The sequence below is a fragment of the Moschus berezovskii genome, chromosome 2, assembly GCF_049115385.1.
Source record: "Moschus berezovskii isolate FMDL1 chromosome 2, NW_MosBer_1.0, whole genome shotgun sequence".
NCBI lineage: Eukaryota > Metazoa > Chordata > Mammalia > Artiodactyla > Moschidae > Moschus > Moschus berezovskii.
This window is the reverse complement of record NC_142461.1, coordinates 21,048,860-21,069,336: the sequence shown is the minus strand read 5'-3', so window position 1 is coordinate 21,069,336 and position 20,477 is coordinate 21,048,860. Positions and strand designations below refer to the sequence as shown.

The window sequence follows — 20,477 nt, the reverse complement described above, 5'->3', positions numbered from 1 at the left end:
GAAATTTTCTATATTTGAAATACTTCAAAGTGCATATATATTTTGGTGTGTGATGAAAGTCACCAACTGCACTTTCTTAGCAAAGACAAGTCTTTATGCTCAAATAATGTCCTTCCTAATTCTTTTGGTGGTTGAAGTGTCATTTCTCTTATCAAAAGACAGTAGGAGTGACCTCCTATTTCAATTCTGACATGTAAAGAGCTTGCAGGTCATTACCCCGGTTTTCACAACAAGAAGAACCCTGAACAAACTGAAAATCAGTGACTTTTTCTTAGATCTGTCAGAACTGAGGTCACAGGGCAAACTGTCACCCCAAAATCTGGAGATAAAGGCTCATTTTGAGAATTGCAGCCAAGCTTGTGCACACAGTGAAAGTACCTTTGATGATGTTGTTCAGTCCCCCAGTCATGTCCAGCTCTCTGCAACCCCATGGATTGCAGCACGCCAGGTCCCCCTGTCGCTGACCATCTGCTGAAGTTGGCCCAAGTTCATGTTCATTGCATCAGTGATGCCATCCAGCCATCTCGTCCTCTGATGCCCACTTCTCATCTGCATTGCAGGAGACCCAAGTTCGATCCCTGGTTTGGGAAGATCCCCTGGAGACGGGAATGGCTACCCACTCCAGTATTCTTGCCTAGGGAATTCATGTAGTACAGCTTTTAGTGGGCTTCCCTGGTGGTTCAGATGGTGGAAGTACCATACCTAGTGATGAGTAACTCAAGAGTTGGTTAGAACTTGGGCTTATACAGCATCCTAACAAAAGAAGAATACATTTCTTTGAGAAGTGACAAGGCAAAGGAAAAGGGCTTTGAGTTTCTAGGGCAGCAAGTGGTAGGAAGGCAAAAGGGTCAGGGAACTAATGGAAGATTAGGGCTAGTTGATGAACTTTGCTGTGCAGATTTTTTTGGAACCAATTTTAAGGTTGTCTCTGGTGATTAACTTTTGTCCTGCCTGGTAGAGGGGGAGTGGTACGCATATTTATGTCCTGCTTTTAAGCCGACTGGGGAAGCAGAGAGCTTTAGTTGTATCTGCTTGTTCTTAATTATATTCAGCTCAAGATAATCCTTATGCCAAGTGGCCTATTTGGGGGTGCACCTCTCCTGCCCTACAGCTTACCTAGAACCATGGCCACTGAGCCGTAGTAACTCACTGAAATGCTTACATGGTAGTTCTGACAAACCACTAGAGTACAAGAATAGGCTATCTTAAGAGTTAAAAACTGACAACTTTCATGCAGACAGACGTGATTCACAACTTGTTTTAAGAACGAGGACTCTGGAACCAGATTATCTTGATTAAAATCCCCACTCATCTGTAAAATGAAATAATACCTGCCGCATAAAGTTTAGAGGATTGAATGGGATCTGCAGGATGACAAAACTGAGACCAACTTAGTGATGAGTTTGATGTCCTTTGTTCATAGAATGGGGGGACAGGGCGCCTCCCAAGCTGTGGAGCCTTATTCCTGGGGAGTTTGGGGCCACAGTGAGTTTTACGAGGGCTTCCCAGGTGGCACAATGGTAAAGAATCTGCCTGTCAATGCAAGGGACGCAGGAGATGTGGGTTCGATCTCTGGGTCAGGAAGATCCCCTGGAGTAGGAAATGGCAGCCCACTCTAGTATTGTTGCCTGGAAAATTCCATGGTCAGAGGAGACTGGCGGACTACAGTCTATGGAGTCACACAGCGTTGGATATGACTACACACACGTATGCATATGAGTTTTACAGAATGTTAGAAGAGGCAAGGAAGAAATGGCACAGTTGGCTAGGGGGTAGGGGATGGTTTCCTTTTGAGGCAAGCAGGACCTGTTTTTTCAAAAGAGTAAGGTGACCTGACTAAAGCTGATCTGGAGGATTGTGCTTGGCGTTAGGTTTCCTGGGCAGCGAGGCTCTTCCCGTAAAAGCAAGCTGACTTGGGTTTAGATTTGTGACATGAGCTAGACCTTTGAGACAGCCTTCCTTATGTGGTCCTGATCTGTGAATTAACTTTGTCAGGTAATAGTGCATGTGTAAAGCTTGAAAACAGTGCTGCCAAGGATGAACTTGTACTATATGAAAGTGTAACTTTAGTCAAAGTTTTTTGACTTTTGTGTTTGACCCGTGCTGAGGACGACTTAAACTCAGTAACAAATGGGTATCTCTGTTTAAGTCATTAAAACACAAGCTGAGATTGAATGTGTTTACTGTGTGCTTGACATCATTCTAAGCACTTGGTGTTTTAGGTCACTGAATCTTTGCAAGAATTCTAGGATCAGGTTTGCTGTTGTTCAGTCAGCCAGTTGTTCCCAACTCTTTGCAACCCCATGGACCGCAGCATGCCAGGCCTCCCTGTTCCTCACCATCTCCCGAAGTTTGCCCAAGTTCATGTCCATTGCATCAGTAGTACCATCCAGCCACCTCATCCTCTGACACCCTCTTTTCCTCCTGCCTTCAATCTTTTCCCAGTGTCAGGGTCTTTTCTAATGAGTCAGCTCTTTGCATTAGGTGACCAAAATACTGGAGCTTCAGCCTCAGCATCAATCCTTCCAATGAATATTGAGGATTAATTTCCTTTAAGATCGATTGGTTTGATCTCCCTGCTGTCCAAGAGACTTGGACAGGATCAGGTTTAGCTATTATTGTTATTCCATTTTCATAGCAGGAAACGGGGGCTTAGGTTAAGTGACTTGCAGAACTTCACACAGCTCTTAAGGCTAAAGCCAGGCACTGGGACCAGCTTAGACTCCAGAATATGTGCTCTCAAGCCCTGAGGTATCCTGAAAACACAGTGTGGTAGAGATGATAAAAAGCCTGTGGTGACATCCTGTTGGCACAGGTGGATCGAACACGTGGAAGGCATTGTGGGAGATTTCATGAATGCTGAGATGGCTGAGGAATCGGACATAAAGGATGCAACTCAGGAGAGGGGCTCTGAAGGTTGGGGCAGAATTGAACGGGTTGGGAGGAGTGGCCGGGAGTGTGTCTCACATCAGGGTGAGATGCCTACATCCTGTGCCCTTGGTGTCCCCTGACAGACTCCCAGCCTTCAGTGCCTGCGGTTTGTGACCTGAGTGTTTTCTCTGGCCCCTGGCATCCACCTTTCCTGCTCTGACAAACCACCAGTGACAGGGAGTTAAGGCAGAGTCCTAGCCCTTGGCATTAACACTGAGGTCTTATCTGTACCAGCTCCCAGAGTTCCTGGTGAGATAAAGCCCAGCACCCAGAGTGATAGCTCACCTGACGATGCATCCATTTCGGTGGGTCTCATTATTGCCACGAGCAATACCTACCGTAAACTGGTTTGGTGAGATCTTATTTTTCATAAAAGCAAACCCTTGGCTAAATGGAAATATTTAAACTTTCACCCTTTTCTCACTTATTACTACCTAAAATAGTTCTCATTGAATTTTATGCCATATAAGGAGAGATTGAACTAAAAATGAAGCATTGTTTTAGTCTTTTTTTTTTTTTAGAACCTACAAGAATTCTCTTAAACTTGAGTTTACCACCAAGGAACAGTTTTGTGAAAGCAAAGTAGCTGACATCTTGTTTCAGGGTTTCTGTTAAAGATGGACTGTGTATCAGAAGTTTGAGCTGTTTCCCAATCTGCCTCTAGATCACAACCTAAAATTCCAAAACAATTTTATTTAACCCCATATAGTCATTCCAGGAATTTCTTATGTGCTGTGGAACTGTGCTGCTGACAAGTACTCAGTCGTGTCCGACTCTTTGCAACCCCATGGACTGTGGCCCTCCAGGCTCCTCTGTCCATGTGATTTCCCAGGCAAGAATACTGCGGTGGGTTGCCATTTCCTTCTCCAGGGGATCTTCCCAAGCCAGGGATTGAACCCAGGTCTCCTGTATCTCCTGCATTGGCAGATGCACTCTTTGCCGCTAGCACTACCTGGGAAACCCATGGAAATGTGGACATTTACTTTTTTAGTGATGGACAGGACCGTGGAGGTCTTTCAAAAGTGTAGACAGTAGCGGCAAGGGTTGTGTTTGTGAGAGGCAGAAGGTTGAAGGGCTTGCCAGAGAAACAAGCACTGTCTGGTGTGATGAGCTGATTTTGAGTTCTAGTAGTCCAGTTTAAGAGCATTGTTGTTTTGGTCTCTTTAAATGAGAAAGAAATGGAATTTCTGTCTCTGAAGCTTTCTCATCAAAACTGCTGAAAGGATTTCCGTTAAACTTGGGCAGTTATGTTCTGAATACTCAGACTTAAAAGCTATGGGATGTATGTAAAATTCACTTTGGTGACCTCTGGTGGTGAGAGAGCCCCATAGGACTGCCCATCTGTGGAGATGGCCATAATTAGCACCTTGGACAGAGGAATTTAACATCCCCAGAAAGTCTGAAGGGCAGAAGCTTTATTGAGCTTCTTCTCATCTGGACAGCCGTACAGTGCAGGCTTCAGAATGACTAGCCAGACAGTAAGGTAACTATTTTTTTTTGGCCAGTGCTGGATAGACCACCTAGTAGATAACATGTCTTCCCCAGATTGTGAGAATTAAGTGAAATGAAGCAAGTATACTTAACTATTTTGTAAACTATAAATAGCTGCATAAATATTAGTTATTATTGAGAACAGTATGCAAATATTATAGGACTGAAGTATAGACTAAAGTGCTTGAAGTTGATCTGATGACGATTTTATATCAGCTAATACTTACAAAGTCCTTATTATGTTTCAGGCCTTATCCTATGTGTTTTACATATACTCACTCATCAACTACTCTGTGAGATAGGTCTTATTATTCTTTGGTATCTGTTTTATAAGGGCTTCCCTGGTGACTCAGTGGTAGAGAATCCGTGTGCCAATGCAGGAGACATGGGTTCAATCCCTGGGTTGAGAAGATCCCTTGGAGAAGGAAATGGCAACCCCCTCCAGTATTCTTGCCTGGGAAATCCAATGGACAGAGCCTGGCAGGCTACAGTCCACGGGGTCACAAGAAGTTGGACACAACAACAAGTTCATACAAATGACAACAAGGTCATACAATTCCAAACAGTTAAGCCAGAATATGAACCCAAGCCATTAAGCTTCAGAGTCTACTCTGTTAACTATGATACTATTCAGTCTTATTACAATGATGATGCAGAGAAAGCTGATCTAGGTAAGAAAACATGATGGATTGGGGGCAGGGAATAACATGATGACATTGGATTTTAAGCAAATCGAGTCAGGCATAATTTAAGTAAGATTAGGGGAGGAGCATCAGGTGATAAGGGTCTGACCTTTGGTTGGGTCTGTCACCACATAACATATGACTTTATTAATGGCTGCTTACTTGTCTGGAACATTCTTTAACTTCTATGTCATTTTTAGTTCAGTTCAGTTGCTCAGTTGTGTCCAACTCTTTGCGACCCCATGAATCACAGCACGCCAGGCCTCCCTGTCCATCACCAACTCCCGGAGTTCACTCAAACTCATGTCCATCGAGTCGGTGATGCCATCCAGCCATCTTATTCTCTGTTGTCCCCTTCTCCTCCCGCCCCCAATCCCTCCCAGCATCAGTCTTTTCCAGTGAGTCAACTCTTTGCATGAGGTGGCCAAAGTATTGGAGCTTCAGCTTTAGCATCAGTCCTTCCAATGAACACCCAGGACTGCTCTATGTCATTTTCAGTTCAGTTCAGTTCAGTTCAGTCGCTCAGTCGTGTCCGACTCTCCGCGACCCCATGAATCACAGCACGCCAGGCCTCCCTGTCCATCACCAACTCCCGGAGTACACTCAAACTCATGTCCACAGAATCGGTGACGCCATCCAGCCATCTCATTCTCCGTCGTCCCCTTCTCCTCCCGCCCCCAACCTTTCCCAGCATCAGAGTCTTTTCCAGTGAGTCAACTCATCGCATGAGGTGGCCAAAGTATTGCAGTTTCAGCTTTAGCATCAGTCCCTCCAATGAACATCCAGGATTGATCTCCTTCAGAATGGACTGGTTGGATCTCCTTGCAGTATAAGGGACTCTCAAGAGTCTTCTCCAACACCACAGTTCAAAAGCATCGATTTTAGTGGTCTTAAATCCTAACTCCCCAGAGGTCATCTATTTTGCCTTCCACATGGACGACATTGATATTAGTACTTAAGACGGGCTTGTAAAAGACAGTTGGACCTAGTTCCAGTAAGGTATGGGAAATTTTGTATTTGTTTTCACTTGGAGAGATGGTATATAAGGAGGAGAAGGAAAGAGGAGCTCTAATGTTAAAAACTAGGTCTTGTGTGTTTAAGCTAGGTCTGGTAGCTGAAAATCAGAAAGATTTAGCCCATTGGTATCTGAGAGAGAGTTTAATGGTTGTCTCGAGCTGGGTAAGCATTTCTTACATAGTTATGAAGACGAAGTGTACAAGATTGGAGAACCATTGTATACATGGAGATGTCAGCAGTCTTTAAAAGGGGAAAGTGTTCTCAATTCCCAGTTTCTTCTGCACCAGAGTCCAAACTAGATATTTCCATGAATAGACACTGGAGTGTAATTACTGAGTGTCACAGTATTCATGAAGACTAGATTCCCATTACCTTCTTCCTATAATTTGACTCCAGTTTTCATTGTTTATTCATGAAGTCGGTTTTCATTCAATTGTCCTCATTTCTTTGTATATCTCTGCCTCTAATGTGAAATAAGAAAACAGAATCCTACTCTGATTCTCTTTGATTTTTATCATTAACGTAGCTCAGGAAGTCATGTAACAGATTTTGATGGCCAGAAAAAATCTGTTGTTTATGTCATTAAATTTTGATGGTGCTCTGTTGCAGCTTTCACACCGGACCCCTGGAGCTCCCCATTGACTCATCAACTCAGTTAGATGATGCATTCTGGTCAATTGATCACCGTGCAGTGGTGTGAAGCCAGACCATCTGCTATTACATTTAATGTTTTAAGTACTAAGTTTTAAAAGTATAATTCCTATGTTATTGATATAACTATGTATATTGTATTTAACAACTATCACATTTTAAGCTATGCAATACTTTGGCCACCTCATGCGACGAGTTGACTCACTGGAAAAGACTCTGATGCTGGGAAAGGTTGGGGGTGGGAGGAGAAGGGGACGACAGAGAATGAGATGGCTGGATGGCATCACCGACTCTATGGACATGAGTTTGAGTGAACTCCGGGAGTTGGTGATGGACAGGGAGGCCTGGCGTGCTGTGATTCATGGGGTCGCAGAGAGTTGGACACGACTGAGCAACTGGACTGGACTGAACTGAACTGAACTGAAGCTTTTTGAAATGCACTCATATATTTGGAAAGGGAAACAAATTACTTCACAAGTGTTTGGTTCATAAATTCTTATTTTCCACTAAATGCAAATACATATTATACTGAAGCATTTTCTTACTTTCAAAAATATCTTAAAAATCTGGACTTTGTAATTGGGTTTTCTTGGAGCTAATATCTTTAGGAAAAGTAAAATTATGCTAAGACGTATTACAGGAAGAACAACGGATTGTATTATTATTGCCTTGGAACAAAGCATTCTCATCTATTGGCTCTATAGTAACAGGTGGTAAAAAAACAGTCTCTTATGTTTAGATTAGAAAAACCATGAATGAAAAGATTGCTGAGAGTTGGTGGCAATGAGAAGAAATGATCCATTTCAGTTCATTCTTAGAGAAAGTAGACTATGCTGGCAGTGAGAGAGACAAAAAATACATGTAATTGTTTTGTGAATTCACTTGGGTGAATATCCAAGTCAGTGTGGTATTTATGATGCTCTAATTTGTTGTCGAGTTGACTCACTGGAAAAGACTCTGATGCTGGGAAAGGTTGGGGGCGGGAGGAGAAGGGGACGACCAAGAATGAGATGGCTGGATGGTATCACCGACTCTGTGGACATGAGTTTGAGTGAACTCAGGGAGTTGGTGATGGACAGGGAGGCCTGGCGTGCTGTGATTCATGGGGTCGCGGAGAGTCGGACACGACTGAGTGACTGAACTGAACTGAATTTGTTGTTCAGCTCTTGTAATTTCAAAAGTGGGGAACGTTTTTATGTTTAGCATATCCAATCTGCTATTGCCATAGTTTTTTTTTTTTTTGCTTTATTTGAATCGATAAATCATACTGACCCTCTGCATCTTTCAAAAAAATATTTTACAGTGTGTAGATTTGAATATCTTGGCCCCAGCCCGGCCCCTGCTACTGAAGTACATTCTTGTTCACTTTTAACACATCACATCACAGGGGAGGAGATGGATGGTAGTGCTAAAATTCTGGTAGTTTAACCAGAATGACTTTGTGGTTCCATCTTTTTTTCATCATCTTTCTTTTTTCTGAGATGTTTGTTAAACTGTTCCTTGAAGGAAGTGTGGGAGGGAAGTTGAAGGAAGGGACATGTTCATCTGTATGGTTACGTGTACCAATGAACATGCATATTTATATTTTAAGCAATACAAATTTAAGCATTTGCTCAACATCATTAGTCACTAGAGAAATGCAAGTCAGTACTGCTTCACACCCACTTAGGATGGCTGTAATAACAAAGATGGATAAAAACAAGTGTTGCTGAGTATGTATGAGTGTGGAGAAATTGGAACCCCGTACATTGATGGACAGAATGAAAAATGGCACAGATATTTGGAAACCAGTCTGGTAGTTCCTCAAAAAGTTAAGCATAGAGTTACCGTGCTAAGTCACTTCAGTCGTGTCTGACTATGAGACCCTGTGGACTGTTAGCCCACCAGAAGTCTCTGTCCATGGGATTCTTCAGGCAGACAAGAATCCTGGAGTGGGTTGCCATACCCTCCTCCAGGGAATCTTCCCAACCCAGGGATCGAACCCACATCTCTTAAGTCTGCTTGCATCGGCAAGCAGATTCTTTACCACTAGTGCCACCTGGGAAGCCCCAGAGTTAACCCAGCAATTCTCTTCCTAGGTGTATGTCCAAGAGAACTGGAAAGATATGTTTCTACAAAGAAATTGTACATGAATGTTCATAGCAGCAGTATTCTTTATAGCCAAAAAATTGGGAGTAACCTAAGTGTCCATCATAAATGGATAAGACAGTGTGGTTTATTGTTGGATCATGAAAAGGAACTCTTAAGTACTGATACTTCATACAGTGTAGATGAACCTTGAAAATAGTGTGCTAAGTGAAAGAAGCCAGACACGAAAGGCCACATACTATATGATTCTGTTTGTATGAAATGTTCAGAATAGGCAGATTCATTGAGGTGAAAAGTAGATTAGTGATTGCCAGGTACTGAGTAGGTGGAAGGTTGAGGAGGTAAGTGGAGAGAGTTTCATTTGGACGGAATGAAAATATTCTGAAATTAGATAGTGGTGATTGTGAAACCTTGTGAATATACACAACCCACTGAGATGTGTAGTATAATAGTAAAATATGATGGTGTGTGAATTATAGCTCAGTTTTTAAAAATCAACACTTAAGCATCTGGAAAGTCAGGCATTAGCAAAATATTCAACCTGAGTGATAGCGGGCCTCTGATAAATACTTGCGAAGTAACTTGGGCAAACATACGTTCTCCTCTATGATTTTTTTTTTTAGAGGATATGCTTAAGTATGTATGGAACCTAAATGAAATTTTCCAAAGGTGTGAAAATAGTAATAATGACATATCATTCTACCTCAAATATGTATTGATGATCCTTTTATTGATTCTTAAAGAAAAGTCTCACACAATTTTAAAAGCTCACAGTGAATAATTTTAAGATCTGTTGCACTTTTAATGACATAGAAAACTGTTTTCAGAATAGTGTTCGATTACTCCTATTAGGACTACAGTTTCTTTCTTGTGATATTAATTTGGTTACTATCAGATGCCAAATTGGGAATATAATTTATAACTGGTATATATATTTGCAGTTTAATAGCCTGAGTTCTTGAACATTTAAACAAAATTGAGATAATGTAATTTATAACTGGTATATATATTTGCAGTTTAATAGCCTGAGTTCTTGAACATTTAAACTGAAAATTGAGATACAGTGTCACCATGGTAAATGGTGATGATGAAATATTTCTTTGGTAAGTAGAATTGAAAATCACTGTACTTAGTTTCTTTTCCCTTTTTTGTAAAACTCCTCTTTCCCCCGTGAGACACGTTGGTTTCCCAAATTATAAATTCAGTTTCTTTTGTTTGTTCTAACCACTTAGTTTTTCTTATTACATACCTGTTTAATTTTTAATTTCTCATTAGAAGTAAATGTGGCTAATTTTCCTATCAATATTTTAAGAGGTCTTCCATTTCTCTCTGTCACAACCTTGATGCGGTGCTGTCTGGTGTGTGTTACTACATAATTAAAATGCCATTATTTTATCAAATAGTTCTGGCAAAGCAATTTGCTAATACATTTTAAATGGAACAGAAGTTTATTCCTATAAAGTTGAGGTAAACGTTACAAACACTGTTCAGGAAGTGGAAGTATTAAGTGGAATAATATGTATAGTGCTATCAGGAAGACTGCTTCAATTGTAGGAAAAATACTTAGGGATGAATGGATCATAGGTATTCAGACCTTGTCAGTCAGTCTCATTTATTGTATAAGGTAGATGTATTTAACGTGCTAATTTTGACTCATTGAACAAACACTTACAAGTCATGTGAATATATAAGTCACTATGCTAGGCTCTGGGTATTCAGTGATGGCTAAAACAGGTAACTCTGCCCTCAGCATTTATGCTGTGACCGTGAAGTTCCTCGGGTGGGAGCACCTGAGTGGCTGAGTGGGAGCATTTTATCCATTATAGTGGATAAGGCAGAGACCAGTGTGAGATGAGCCCAGAGGGGTAGGCAGGGCACTCGTTATCACGAGCATGTAACTGTGGTCAAGTTTGGACTTCATCCAGCCTTTAACAATAAGCCTCTGACGGCTTACTGCAGGGTATTCCAACTTCAGTTTTAAAGATTACTCTGAGCAGTGGTGAAAAGTGGTTGGTGGGTATAAGAAGGAGAAGCAGAATTTGTTGTAATCCAGGCAAGCTGTGATGGTGGTTTCGGTTAATGTAGTGGATCTAGGGGTAGAAAGAGGGAGATTGATAAAAAGTTGTTTGGAAGAATTAAAGTGTGCTGGTTGGGATTTGGGGATGAAGAGAGGAAAGTATGTTTTGATGATGTTATCAGCATCTCCAACATGAATAGCTAGGTAGATGGGGATTCTGTGTCCTGAGGTCTGGAACGTGGTTGGAGGACCAGACTTGGAAGGGACCTTCCAATGTTCAGGTTGGGACATGTTGAGTGTGAGGGGAAGGAGGTGTTTACAAGGCGAGGGCGGGGTTGGAGCGAGGGCCCAACCTGCTCTTCATGGAGCTTGTATGACTGGTTATGATCTGGGTACAGATTAGAATAAACAAGTCACTTTCAAAACCAAACACATTGCTCCAGTTTCCAGCTCATCAATCTTGCTTCTGTGCTGTCTCCCACAGCTTCAGTCCAGTTCAATCGCTCAGTTGTGTTCGACTCTTCGCAACCTCATGTACTGCAGCATGCCAGGCCTCCCTGTCCATCGCCAACTCCCAGAGTTTACTCAAACTCATGTCCATCGAGTCGGTGATGCTTTCCAACCATCTCATCATCTGTCGTCCCCTTCTCCTCCTGCCTTAAATCTTTCCCAGCATCAGGGTCTTTTCCAATGAGACTATTCTTCACATCAGGTGGCCAAAATATTGGAGTTTCAGCTTCAGCATCAGTCCTTCCAATGAATATTCAGTACTGATTTCCTTTAGGATGGACTGGTTGGATCTCCTTGCAGTCCAAGGGACTCTAAAGAGTATTCTCCAACACCGCAGTTCAAAAGCATCATTCTTTAGTACTCAGTTTTCTTTATGGTCCAACTCTCACATCCATACACGACTACTGGAAAAACCACAGCTTTGACTGGTTGGACCCTTGTAGACAAAGTGATGTCTTTTTTTTAATATGCTGTCTAGTTTGGTCATAGCTTTTCTTCCAAGGAGCAAGGTCTTTTAATTTCTTGGCTGCCATCACCATCTGCAGTGATTTTGGAGGCCAAGAAAATAAAAGTCTCTCACTGTTTCCATTGTTTCCCCATCAATTTGCCATGAAGTGATGGGACTGGATGCCATTATATTAGTTTTCTGTGAAAAAGCTAACTTTTTCACTCTCCTCTTTTACTTTCATCAAGAGGCTCTTTAGTTCTTCTTCACTTTCTGCCATAAGGGTGGTGTCATCTGCTTATCTGAGGTTATTGATATTTCTCCCTGCAATCTTGATTCCAGCTTGTGCTTCATCCAGCCCAGCATTTCGCATGATGTACTCTGCATATAAGTTAAATAAGCTTAGCTTAGCTTATTTAACTAATCTCTAGAAATTTCTGTATATTGATGGACAGGACAATATTCATCTTATAGTAAATGCCACTTGTGATCTGTTGTCTTTGGTGTTCTTAGAACTGTGCCTGCCTGACCCACAAGGTCAAATTACATGTTTGATCTTCACATGAACTAGTTGGATTTTCTGTTACCTTGTTACATATAGGCTACACCCCTCACCTGGATGTCTGACTTGGTGTAACTTACAAGAAAGGAAATTGGGCCACAGATCTGATATGAAACAATATTTGGCTTGATCTTGGCTACTTAAAAGACTTGGATTGATCTTGGCTGCTTAAAACTCAAAACTTCATGTTCTATTGACCTTTGTGAAAGCAGAGCCTGACACATATTATGCACTTCTCAAGTTGATTATGATTTTATCTGCCTTTGCACTATTAAGCATAGCATGTCATTTTATTCATCCTGTGATTTTTTTGCAGCCAGTATTTTTATCTCCTTCAACAAGTAGAAATGGGCCATTTAGGGACTGAGATTGGTAGGGTTTTGGTCTTTGCTGTGCCTCTGGTGCCTGGTACAGGGGCTAGCATGCAACCAGCCCTTGTTATTTATTAAATAAATTAGTGATTGAAGGTATGGCTAAATAGTCATTCTGTGAGACCAAGAGATCGGGCACATTATATTCTTCCTGGATGGTTATGTCTCTGAAATCTGAGAAATAAAGGCTGTAAATTATAAATTTGGGAACCATCCTGATAAAAAGAATTATAGAAACCATGAGAGTTGTAGAATTATAGAATTCCATGAGTGTATGCAAAATAGAGTATGAGAATGGAGGGAAACTGAAAAGCAAAGAAGAGGGGATTGGAAGGAAGGAGTCAGGAGAGCCCAGCGGCCTAGGGAAGCAGGAGCAGTCATCAGTGGGGAGACAGAGGTAAGAAGGGAGGAGAACAAGGGGGGGCCTTTGGGTCTGAGCAGAGGTCAAGCAAGTGTAGTGTGAGCCCGGGTGCACAGCCTAAGAGAGACTTGGGGAAACGCCATTGTCTTTCTGTTTGTACTCTTCATCTCTAGTAAAATTCCAGTTGAGAGGGAACTTTTTCTTAAGCAAAGACATAATTACTTTTGGTTTTCTGCTGCGCATATGCCTGGTATCATAGGACACTGTACTAATACTGAAGGGTTTATATTGTGATCTCTTTCAAGCTGGTTACTTAATGACCATGGCCGTATTTTTCCATTACTCCCATTACGGGTAATGATGTTCGAGATATATATATATACTATTGAGGGGAATTGCAAACTTGACACAATAGTTGGAGATTTGAAAATCAACATGAACTTCAATGGGAAAAATATAGACTATTTCTCCAAAATTATCTGGGAGCTTTTCAGTTGAAATTTTATTAAATTCTCTAGTTTATGAGATTGCTACAAAGCTATAATGATAAGCCCTGGCAATAAAATGTGAGTGCTAATAATAGGGATACACATATGACATGCACATATATGTATAATTTTTTCTTTTGGGTGTGATGTTAATAAAAATCCATATTGGGGACTGGTTGGGAGTACATTTAAGTCTTAGAATGCTGTCATTTGTAAAAGCTTTTTCTCTTAAGTGAGATTACTTTATTGTAATGAAAAGTTGTTGCTGTTTAGTTGCTCAGTCATGTCCAACTCTTTAGCAACACCATGGACTGTAGCCCACCAGGCTCCTCTGTCCGTGGAATTCTTTAAGAAACAGTACTACAGTGGGTTGCCATTTCCCTCTCGAGGGGATCTTCCTGACCCAGGGATCAAATCTATGTCTTCTACATTGGCAACTGGATTCTTTACCCTTGAGTCACCTGGGAAGCCCCAGTGAAAAAAGTAGCTACAATTTATTCAGCACCTGAACATTTCATGCAAAGATGGGCTCGATAAAGGACAGAAATGGTATGGACCTAACAGAAGCAGAAGATATTAAGAAGAGGTGGCAAGAATACACAGAAGAACTGTACGAAAAAGATCTTCATGACCAAGATAGTCACGATAACGTGATCACTGACCTAGAGCCAGACATCTTGGAATGTGAAGTCAAGTGGGCCTTAGAAAGCATCACTACGAACAAAGCTAGTGGAGGTGATGGAATTCCAATTGAGCTATTTCAAATCCTGAAAGATGATGCTGTGAAAGTGCTGCACTCAATATGCCAGCAGATTTGGAAAACTCAGCAGTGGCCACAGAACTGGAAAAGGTCAGTCTTCATTCCAATCCCAAAGAAAGGCAATGCCAAAGAATGCTCAAACTACCGCACAATTGCACTCATCTCACACGCTAGTAAAGTCATGCTCAAAATTCTCCAAGCCAGGCTTCAGCAATATGTGAACCGTGAACTCCCAGATGTTCAAGCAGGTTTTAGAAAAGGCAGAGGCACCAGAGATCAAATTGCCAACGTCCGCTGGATCATGAGAAAGCAAGAGAGTTTCAGAAAAACATCTATTTCTGCTTCATTGACTATGTCAAAGCCTTTGACTGTGTGGATCACAATAAACTGTGGAACATTCTTAAAGAGATGGGAATCCCAGACCACCTGACCTGCCTCTTGAGAAACCTGTATGCAGGTCAGGAAGCAACAGTCAGAACTGGACATGGAACAACAGACTGGTTCCAAATAGGAAAAGGAGTGCGTCAAGGCTGTATATTGTCACCTTGCTTATTTAACTTATATGCAGAATACATCATGAGGAACGCTGGGCTGGAAGAAGTACAAGCTGACATCAAGATTGCTGGGAGAAATATCAATAACCTCAGATATGCTGATGACACTACCCTTATGACAGAAAGTGAAGAGGAACTCAAAAGCCTCTTGTTGAAAGTGAAAGAGGAGAGTGAAAAGGTTGGCTTGAAGCTCAACATTCAGAAAACAAAGATCATAGCATCTGGTCCCATCACTTCATGGGAAATAGATGGACAAACAGTGGAAACAGTGTCAGACTTTATTTTTTTGGGCTCCAAAATCACTGCAGATGCTGATTGCAGCCATGAAATTAAAAGACGCTTACTCCTTGGAAGGAAAGTTATGACCAACCTTGATAGTATATTAAAAAGCAGAGACATTACTTTGCCAACCAAGGTCCGTCTAGTCAAGGCTATGGTTTTTCCCGTGGTCATGTATGGATGTGAGAGTTGGACTGTGAAGAAAGCTGAGCGCCGAAGAATTGATGCTTTTGAACTGTGGTGTTGGAGAAGACTCTTGAGAGTCCCTTGTACCGCCAGGAGATCCAGCCAGTCCATTCTAAGGGAGATCAGTCCTGGGTGTTCATTGGAAGGACTGATGCTAAAACTGAAGCTGCAATACTTTGGCCACCTCATGCAACGAGTTGACTCACTGGAAAAGACTCTGATGCTGGGAAAGGTTGGGGGTGGGAGGAGAAGGGGACGACAGAGAATGAGATGGCTGGATGGCATCACCGACTCTGTGGACATGAGTTTGAGTGAACTCCGGGAGTTGGTGATGGACAGGGAGGCCTGGCGTGCTGTGATTCATGGGGTTGCGGAGAGTCGGACACGACTGAGCGACTGAACTGAACTGAACTGAGAGGTTTTACAGTGATCCTGTGAAGGAGGTATTATTACTAATTTAAAGTGAAGTAATTGAAGTTTCCAGTGAGTCAACTCGTCGCATGAGGTGGCCAAAGTATTGCAGTTTCAGCTTTAGCATCAGTCCCTCCAATGAACATCCAGGATTGATCCCCTTTAGAATGGACTGGTTGGATCTCCTTGCAGTATAAGGGACTCTCAAGAGTCTTTTCCAACACCACAGGTCAGAAGCATCGATTCTTCGGCGATCAACCTTCTTCACAGTCCAACTCTCACAACCATACATGACCACGGGAAAAACCATTGCCTTGACTAGACGGACCTTGGTTGGCAAAGTAATGTCTCTGCTTTTTAATATACTATCAAGGTTGGAGTTGACTCACTGGAAAAGACTCTGATGCTGGGAAAGGTTGGGGGCGGGAGGAGAAGGGGACAACAGAGAATGAGATGGCTGGATGGCATCACCGACTCTGTGGACATGAGTTTGAGTGTACTCCGGGAGTTGGTGATGGACAGGGAGGCCTGGCGTGCTGTGATTCATGGGGTCGTGGAGAGTCGGACACGACTGAGCGACTGAACTGAACTGAACTGAATTGAAGTTTGAGTAGTTTGCCCAGTATCCCAGGGTTAGTAAGTAGGAGAGTCTAGCCATTTTTTAAATCCAAAGCTATGCACTTTCCAGTGTGCTGTCTGAATGAGAATCTTTAGCGTATCAGAGTGAGGTATTTATTTGATTGGAAGCCAACAAAGCACGGAAAAAGGGAAATCAGGCAAATCAGAAAACTACTAGATGAGAACTTTTTCAGCATCCTTTCCCCTAATCTGCCTGTTTACCCATATCTGTACCTGACATGTGTCTTCTTACTTGTGGTGGTGGACAAGGCTTTTCCTCTCAGGACTTGATTCCTTTTGTTTATCTCTCATCTTTAGTCTGTGTCCCTTTCTTTACTAGCTTCTTCCCAAAAGCATAACCCAGACTTTTTCCAAAGCAAAGTTCTTTGGTATTGTTTAGTCGTCGTTGTGTAACAAACCACTCCAAAACTTAGTGAAATTAATTTAAAATATTTACTAGGCTTCCGTGGTGGCTCTATGGTAAAGAATCCACCTGTCAATCCAGGAGTCATGGATTTGATCCGTGGTCCAGAAGGATCCCACATGCCACAAAGCAGGTAGGCCCAAGCGCTGGAGTTACTGAGCCTGCTCTCTGCGGCCCGGGAGCTGCATCTCCTGAAGTCCACACACACGAGAGCCTGTGCTCCGCAATAAGGGAGGCCACCACACTGAGTAGTGGGAGTAGACCCTGCTCACCACAACTAGAGAAAAGCCTGACAGCAGAGATCAAGCACAGCCAGAAATAAGCAAATTAAAAACTTTAGATGTCTTATTATTGATAAAAGCTATCATTTGTTTAGCTCACTGTTTTGTGAGTCAACAAATAAGTCTGGGCTCAGTTGGATTTGTGTTTTAGTTGCTCAGCCGTGTCCGACTCTTTGCGACCCTATGGACTGCAGCCTGCAAGGCTCCTCTGTCCATGGGGATTCTCCAGGCAAGAAGACTGGGGTGGGTTGCCACGCCCTCCTCCAGGAGATCTTCCCAACCCAGGGATCGAACCCAGGTCTCCACGTCGCGGGCAGGTTCTTTACCATCTGAACCACCAGGGAAGCCCAAGAATACTGGTGTGGGTAGCCCTTCTCCAGGGGATCCTCCCAATCCAGGAATCAAACCAGGGTCTCCTGCATTGCAGGTGGATCCTTGACCAGCTGAGCTACCAGGGAAGCCCCCAGTCGGACTTACTTATTCATTTTTGGTCAGTTCAACAGGTCTGCTTCTGAGACATTAGCTGGTCAGTGGCTGTGGCGTCAGGTGACTAGAGCACGTGTCTTCCATCCTCCAGCAGGCTAGCCCGCACTTGTGTGCGTGGTTGCGTGGGAGGGTTCCAAATGAGAGCAGACGTCTGCAAGTCACCTTGAGGCCTAGATTCAGAACTAGTGTCCTTTGCTCTTCATTCTGTCCACCAAAGTAGGTCAAAGGTGAGCCCAGGGCATGGAGAAGTAGACCAGTGAACAGGGTACTCTTTCCTCACTGGTGAGTCCAGTTTACCCTTCAAGACCAGAACCACGTCAGGCTGAGTCGCGGCCTCAGGTCACGGCTTCCTCTGTCCCTGCATTTAAAACACTGTGTGGCAGCTGTTGGTTTACTTCTTAGTAGAAAATGAGTTCCTTAAAGACAGTGACCATGTTTCACTCCAGGATTTGGCACATAGTGGAACATTTAAAAGTGGAAATTTTTGTGAAAATAAAGCATTCTAGCAGTTAACATCTGGCAATGTGGACTAGAAGATAATATATGCTTGCATTTTAAGACTTGCCAATGTTGAACAACTTTGGGGCAGACTCTAATATATCAACATCGAAATTTCTTTAAAATTAGAAAGCATTATGAGAAGAAATCACTAAGTATCTGTGTACTATCATTAAATATCTGTGTACTCTCTTTGTCTTTTTGTTGTGAGTTTTTTCTATACGGGAGACAAACCACATTTTTATGGCATGTTTGTCAGAAAATGCATACCCAGCCATTCACTGGCCCACTGGGATTTGGGATAACATTTCTCCTTTAGGATGTACAATGAGAGACGGCAGCTGGTGTCCTGGGAGTTGCTATGGATGACACGGAATATAAATGTTTTCAGTAAATGGGAGATGAGATATATGTAACATAAGCTCATCTTCCAGTGAGCATGCCTTGTCGATGCCCTAATTCTTAATTGGTGGATTTATATGTGCATTTTTTTTATTGTGTTTTAGATTCAGCTGCCTGTGTATTCCCCAATCCTGACCACATCTTCCCATCTCTGGCTTGATATCTCACCATGCATCGGAGATCAAGAGGAGTTAACATCGGGCTGCTTCTGCTCCTTTCTCAAATCTTCCAGGTCGGGATCAACAATGTTCCACCTGTCACCCTGGCAACGTTGGCTCTCAACATCTGGTTCTTCTTGAATCCCCTGAAGCCGCTGCTTAGCTCCTGCCTCAGCGTGGAGAAATGTTACCAGCAGAAGGACTGGCAGCGCCTAGTGCTTTCCCCTATTCATCACGCAGATGACTGGCACTTGTATTTCAATATGGCATCCATGCTGTGGAAAGGAATTCATCTGGAGAGAAGACTGGGGAGTAGATGGTTTGCCTACGTCATCGTCACGTTCTCCCTCCTCACTGGGGTGGTGTACCTGTTCTTGGAATTTGCTCTGGCAGAATTTCTAGATGAGCCTGACTTCAAAAGGAATTGTGCTGTCGGTTTCTCAGGTAAGGCAGACACATTTCTAAAGGTAGCCTGCCTGAAGACAGTAAGGGAGGTGCAACTGTTGTTTTATGAAGTGGGGGTCCCAGCCGGTGAGGGAACTGACATCTGAGTGGCTAAGGACTGCTGGAGCTTGGATTTTGGAGAAGAGGCTGATTGGAGCCCAGTAGAGTCATCGATTTTGCTATTTCCCATTACGCTGCATTATTCATTCTTGCAAAGTTTAGACTATGGTCTGCCCACAGGTGGTTTTGCAGGAAATAGGATTTTGGAAATATGCCCTGGCTCTGTTGTGATGGGACCAGAGAGAGAGATGCACTGGTGGATTTGTGATAGGGAGTTCTCTGGAAAGATCAGCAGCCTGTCAGTAACGCCATTAAAATAAAGGTGCCACACCCTATGATGGCACCTCCTTACCATGATATTCTCCATACTTGTATGCTTGCTCAGTCACGTCTGACTCTTTGTGACCCCAAGGACTATAACCCAGCAGCCTCCTCTGTCTGTGGGATTTCCCAGGCAAGAATACTGGAGCAGGTTGCCATTTCTATCTCCAAGGGATCTTTCCGACCCAGGGATTGAACCTGTGTCTCTTGCATCTCCTGCGTTGGCAGCTGGATCCTTTATCACTGCACCACTTGGGGAGGCCAGCCTCTATGCACAGTTTATGCTATTTAATTAATGTAACAGGTCCATAGGGAGGTAGCCTTGTGCTGATTTTCTAAGTTAGGAAGCTAAGGCGCAGAGGAATCAGTCATGTTTGTACACCTCTTCAGTGACGGAGCTGGGATTTGAACCTAGTCTGCATGACTTTAACCACATGTTATGTTGCCTCTCACTGCTGCCCCTCACTAGTTCTTTGCTTATATTTTTCTTGTAGGACTGCATTGCCATCGGACTTAAAATAGATCTTCTAAAAATTAGAATGTGAAGGGTAGGAGAGAAATTGTCCTGAAACAGAAGGAAAACAAACCCTTCCCTCTCCTTTCCTCTTTCCTCTAAGATACATCTTCATGCATCTAATTGTGTGAGAAGAAAGGAAATATGCCCTGCCTTCAGTATGTCTTTCCATAGGAGTTAGAAAAACACACATTAATGGTGTTTTTTCAAATTGAGTTAAAAATCACATAGCAAACAATTAATGATTTTGCAGTTTAAAATTCAGTTGCATTTACTACCATTACTAGTGTGTTATTTGCATTTTATGTGTTATATATTTAGTAGCATACTCAAAGTCAGTATGAACTTCTGTTAAGAAACATTGAAGGTGATTTCCCTGGTGGTCCAGTGCTTAAGGCTCTGGGATGCCATTGTAGGGGTTGAGGGTGTGATCCCTGGTTGGATTACTAAAGTCCTACATGCTTTT

At 42.7% G+C, this 20,477-nt stretch overlaps 1 protein-coding gene across 4 annotated transcripts in view; it reads left to right on the top strand.

Moving 5' to 3' along the window:
• RHBDD1 (rhomboid domain containing 1) overlaps window positions 1-20,477 on the top strand; it is a 152,080-nt gene that overhangs the window by 12,512 nt on the left and 119,091 nt on the right. For all 4 annotated transcript variants that reach the window (XM_088845229.1, XM_055396891.2, XM_055396890.2 and 1 more), the window contains one exon: window positions 18,619-19,116. In XM_088845229.1, coding sequence (XP_088701355.1) covers window positions 18,684-19,116 — 433 coding nt within the window. In that variant the 5' untranslated portion in view covers window positions 18,619-18,683. The remainder of the gene's footprint in view (window positions 1-18,618; window positions 19,117-20,477) is intronic.